This window comes from Alosa sapidissima, chromosome 19 (assembly GCF_018492685.1).
Source record: "Alosa sapidissima isolate fAloSap1 chromosome 19, fAloSap1.pri, whole genome shotgun sequence".
In the NCBI taxonomy this organism is placed as follows: Eukaryota; Metazoa; Chordata; class Actinopteri; order Clupeiformes; family Clupeidae; genus Alosa; species Alosa sapidissima.
In genome coordinates this window covers 11109131-11114130 of record NC_055975.1, presented here as the reverse complement: position 1 = coordinate 11114130, position 5000 = coordinate 11109131, and the positions used below count along the sequence as shown (strand labels likewise).

At 47.4% G+C, this 5000-nt stretch overlaps 1 protein-coding gene across 4 annotated transcripts in view; it reads right to left on the bottom strand.

Moving 5' to 3' along the window:
* Positions 1-5000, bottom strand: part of slc8a3 (solute carrier family 8 member 3) — a 100016-nt gene that overhangs the window by 80696 nt on the left and 14320 nt on the right. For all 4 annotated transcript variants that reach the window (XM_042073365.1, XM_042073363.1, XM_042073362.1 and 1 more), the window contains exon 2: positions 3579-5000. This exon is cut by the window's right edge. In XM_042073365.1, the coding sequence (XP_041929299.1) occupies positions 3579-5000 (1422 nt within the window). The remainder of the gene's footprint in view (positions 1-3578) is intronic.

Sequence of the window (5000 nt, the reverse complement as noted above, 5' to 3'; positions counted from 1 at the left end):
GCTTCTTACTAAGGCCACACATTTCAAAACCACTCTGTATGTGTGTGTGTGTGTGTGTGTGTGTGTGTATGTGTGTATGTATATGTGTATACACCTGGGTGTCTGTCCCTTTCCAGTCTGTTCCACTGTCTCACGCCAATAAGATTTTGCAGAGACAGGTTACGCAATAGGCGACTACTGAGTCAAAGCTATGGCTCACACCGCAGATACACTACAGAAAAAAAGAACTGAGAGACAGAGAAAGAAGATGGAGAGACAGAGAGAAAGAGAGGGAGAGAGAGAGAGAGAGAGAGAGAGAGGGAGAGAGAGAGAAAGAGAGAGAGAGAGACAGAGAGGGAGAGAAAGTCTGAGGTTTTCATTTTCACACAGAGTTCCCCACTTTTATGAGTTAATTTGTATGCAAGCACCATTTGGCCAATAGGAATAATCTAATTGAATTATAGGAGAGAAAGAGAGAGAGAGAGATGGAGAGGGAGATTGAAAGAGAGAGAGAGAGAGAGAGAGAGAGAGATGGAGAGGGAGATTGAAAGAGAGAGAGAGAGAGAGAGAGAGAGAGAGAGAGAGGAAGAGAGATTGGTGCACAAAGGTTCTCACGCAACTTCTGTTCAAAATAATTACAAGTTATGTAGATAGTGACATAACTCAGGGCAACAAACACTACACACACACACACACACACACACACATACACATATACACACACACACACATGCACATACACATGCACATGCACGCACACACACACACTCTCACACACACACACACACACACACACACACACACACACACCACACACACAACACACAACACACAACAACACACTGTCCTATCTTTGAGTTTGACATAGAGAAGGGCACTCTGTCCCAGCAGTGATTTATTCACAACTACTAAGACAACCCCCCATGCCCACGATAGAGAGATGAGTGTGGGCTAGGAGAGAGGAAGAGAGGAAACAAAATGATGATGATGGCAGGAATATAGATGCTGGAGCCATATTTAGATCGTTTTCAATTCACTAAAGGAAATGAGAGAACCCGGTAAAAGAGATATTTTGTTTGATTACCATTTTGAGTTTTGAATGAAGACTCTCTCGCCCGCCCCTACTGCCTGTAGGAAGAATATCCCGCTTGCAAGTTCAGTGTATCGTACCCGCCGACCGAAGCAGGATCAGTTTACGTCCTGCATCCACAGCACAGAAGCAGTCTAACGAAACGCTAGCGATTGTTGCAAACGTGTGTATAATGGCAGAGCCGGCGAAGAAGTAGCGAAAACCCTTGATGGAAGATGCAAAGAAAAGGAAAATAGCTTCAGACCGAGCGAGGGGGAGTTTCATAGAGAAAAAGCATCAGGGTTGCCTGGTGTCCCTTTAAGCACAATTTAGTACAACCTGGAAAATCAGGTGGGGAAACACTGAAGAAATGATTTTGAGTAAAACAACCTTGGGTCTATTTAGTTTACGTTTGGGAGCAAAAGTATGTCAATTGGGAGAAGTTTGAGCTGGACCATTTTGACCTTAACAACAGAATGGCTAACAGTGATAGCGCAAGGGGTATAACACCACGTCAAAGCTCAAAATAACATAGTACCAAAGTACAATAACAAAGCTCAAAATAACATAGTACCAACATAAAATGACAAAGCTTAACATAGCATAGTACCAAAGTACAATAACAAAGTACTGTAAACTTTGTAAGTGTACCGAGAGGTTATAATAAGGACTGTTTATGAATCAGTGCATTACCTTAACTCTTCCGGTTATCGCCATCTTGACTTGTTACTACTGACTTGTACTAGGCTTTTCCTCAAGAAGGCGGCGACCAGAAGACGTGCATGTATGCTAATAGGAATGAATTCATGTATTTAATACCAACCTTGATTGGTTCATAGAGAGTGAATTATTGTTTATTAATGTTTAGTATGTTAATGATAATAAGTAAATAGTTTCTAATAATTTACCAAAAAAATTGTAAATCAACCATAAATGTTACACAGATAGATGGTTGACAATTTGGTAATGGTTACTGATTAATTTATAAACCATCTGTAAACATTATTTGAATGGCTTTTATAGTTGTAGATGCTGATTATAACAATTAATTAATGATTAATAAGTGGTTTATAAAGTATCATGTTATTACTGTAGGGAGTCGTGGCCTACTGGTTAGCACTTCGGACCTGTAACCGGAGGGTTGCCAGTTCGAACCCCGACCAGCAGGCACGGCTGAAGTGCCCTTGAGCAAGGCACCTAACCCCTCACTGCTCCCCGAGCGCCGCTGTTGATGCAGGCAGCTCACTGCGCCGGGATTAGTGTGTGCTTCACCTCACTGTGTGTACACTGTGTGCTGTGTGTGTTTCACTAATTCACGGATTGGGATAAATGCAGAGACTAAATTTCCCTCACAGGATCAAAAAGAGTATATATATACTTATATAATGTGGCCCAATGAATTTGTATTTGTGCACTGATACTAGAATGTGCCTGATCATACTATTGAACAAATGCATGTACGGAAATAGGTTGACATGCAGCACGGTGCCACAGATAGACAGTGAGAGAAGAGAATGATGAAATGATGATGATGATGACAAAGAAAGGTTGGGGTAGAGGTACCCTACAGGCCCATTCACAAATGATAGTGAAGAGAAATGCCCTAGCCTTTATTCCACTTCATCACAATCAGGGGATCTCTTAGCAGGCCAATGGTTCCCCTATTTGTTGTTAATGGGGCACTAATAGATGTGACACTCTTTTTGACTTCCTCTTCTTTGAAAACTCTTGGAAGGAGTAATTTGTTGTGCTTGGATGTTCTTCTTGGGCAAATTTCGTAAATACAGTTATAAGCTTACACATACAAATAGGCGTATCAGCTCATCAACACTCTCATAATATCTCACCTTATTATATTTCACCGTATGCAAATAGATTAACACTCTAAATACACACCTAGACTTTTTAACCCAACACATTTTTCTGTCACACTCTCAGTTTCCGTATAAAAGACCTTCTTCCCAACTCCTCCTCTCTGATTCAGCATCGATCAGACATAACCAGCTCTGACAAACCCTGTCCGTGCTTTCAACAAGAGAGGCCCATAACCTTAGTATCAGACAAAACTAGACTTGACAGAAACCCCATACAACCTCCAGGATGAGGACGATTAAGACAATGCTGAAACCATTGTATCAGATAGTAACCTGATCCCAAGATCCCTGACTTTAGCATACGCTCTCCGTGAACTTATAAAATTGCTGACACCCACCCTTGGCGACTTTCCTGTGCACCTTGCAATGCTATTTATGGATAGGTTGAAGTAACAATCAAAGAAGAAAAAAACAGCTTTTGTTAATGCATGTCTGCACATGTGTTTGTTTCATTGTCTCCATGTGTGATCAAACCAAATAACACTGAAAACTGTTTGTATAATGAACATGAAAGCATTCGAAATTGACCGAGAACTGACCTCACGGGATGAGTGGCATTGTGAACTCAAGACAACTCGAACTCAAACAATTCTACACAGAGCCCTTTTTAAAAACCAGCAAGAATGAGAGAGTAGTAGAAAGCAATGTGGCCTTACCAGGTCTCATCGTTTTTGAACTCCATTTCTCCGTACGTGTCCTCGAAGTCCTCGCCGCCTCCTTTCGCCAGGCCCTCCATGGTGCGGAAGGGTACGATGACAGTGCCCCGAGCGCCCGAAGTCCTCAGCACTTTGACCTCCATGACGCCGATGCTCTCGCTGACGTGCACGCTGTCGCTCTCGAAGGTGAAGATGCCGGCGTGATCGTCGTCCAGAATGGTGACCGTGGCAACGGCGGGGAAGCCGAGCACTGCCTTGGGATAGGGCAGGCTGTTGGGCGACAGCATCTCCTCGTCCTCCTCTTCGGCCTCCAGCACGCGCACATTGCTCAGGCGCACAAAGAAGTGCTCGTCCTCTTCGAAGATGTCATCATCAATGATGCCCACGGAGATCTCCTTGACCACCTCGCCGGGCTTGAACGCCACCGTGCCCTCGGTGAACTCGTAGTCGGCGCCGGCGTTGGCGGAGCCGTCTTCCGTCTTGTAGTCCACGTAGACGGTCTTGGAGATGTCGCCGCCGTGGCGCGAGACGGTCAGCAGGGCGGCGCCGCAGTTCTCCAGGCACTGGTAGACGGCCGGCTCGAAGGCCACACGGGACACAAACTCGGCGCCCTCGACCGGCTCGCCCTCCACCCGCACTTCCTGCACGCTGGCGCTGCGCTTGGCCTGCTCGGCCACGTGCTTCTTGAGGATGTTTCCGGCGCCGGTCATCATGCGTGTAGCCTGGATACGGTAGAAGGCGCGGCTCTTCTGCTGGTGTGAAAGGGCGTAGTAGTTGGCCATCTCCACCAGCTGGTCCAGCTCCTTCTCCGGATGCTTCTGCTTTAGGTCCTTCAGGATGCGGATCATGTCGCGCCGCGACTCGTCCACCTCCTTGCCGCCGGCACTGCCGTCAATCAGTCCGACGAGGTTGCTGGGCACGCCGTGGGTGCTGCCGTCTCCGGCAAAGTGCGAGTTGGCCATCTTGCCGTCCATCTCAATGCTCTTGGCCCTCTCGGTCTCGATGATGACGCCGCGATGCTTGTCCGTTCGGTACTTCTTGTGCATGTACTTGTAGAAGAGCAGGCGGCGGTCAGCGATCCAGGCCAGCAGCACGCAGATGGGGAAGAAGGCAAGGGTCAGCAGGCCCTCCCACACCTGCACCACGTTTGGCGAGAAGACGGCCAGGATGATGTAGAGCCAGATGTAGGCGAAGATGCTCCAGGCGGCCGTGATGAAGAAGACGCGCAGGTGCTTGACCTTGCGCACCTCGCCCTCGGGGATGACTGAGACGCACAGGCCGATGATGACGAACATGTTGAAGGCGGCGCTGCCCACGATTGTGGAGGGCCCCAGCTCGCCAGCCTGGAATTCGTGGCCGCACACCTCGATGACGGAGAGCATGATCTCGGGCGCCGACGAGCCCAGGGCCATGAGCGTCAGG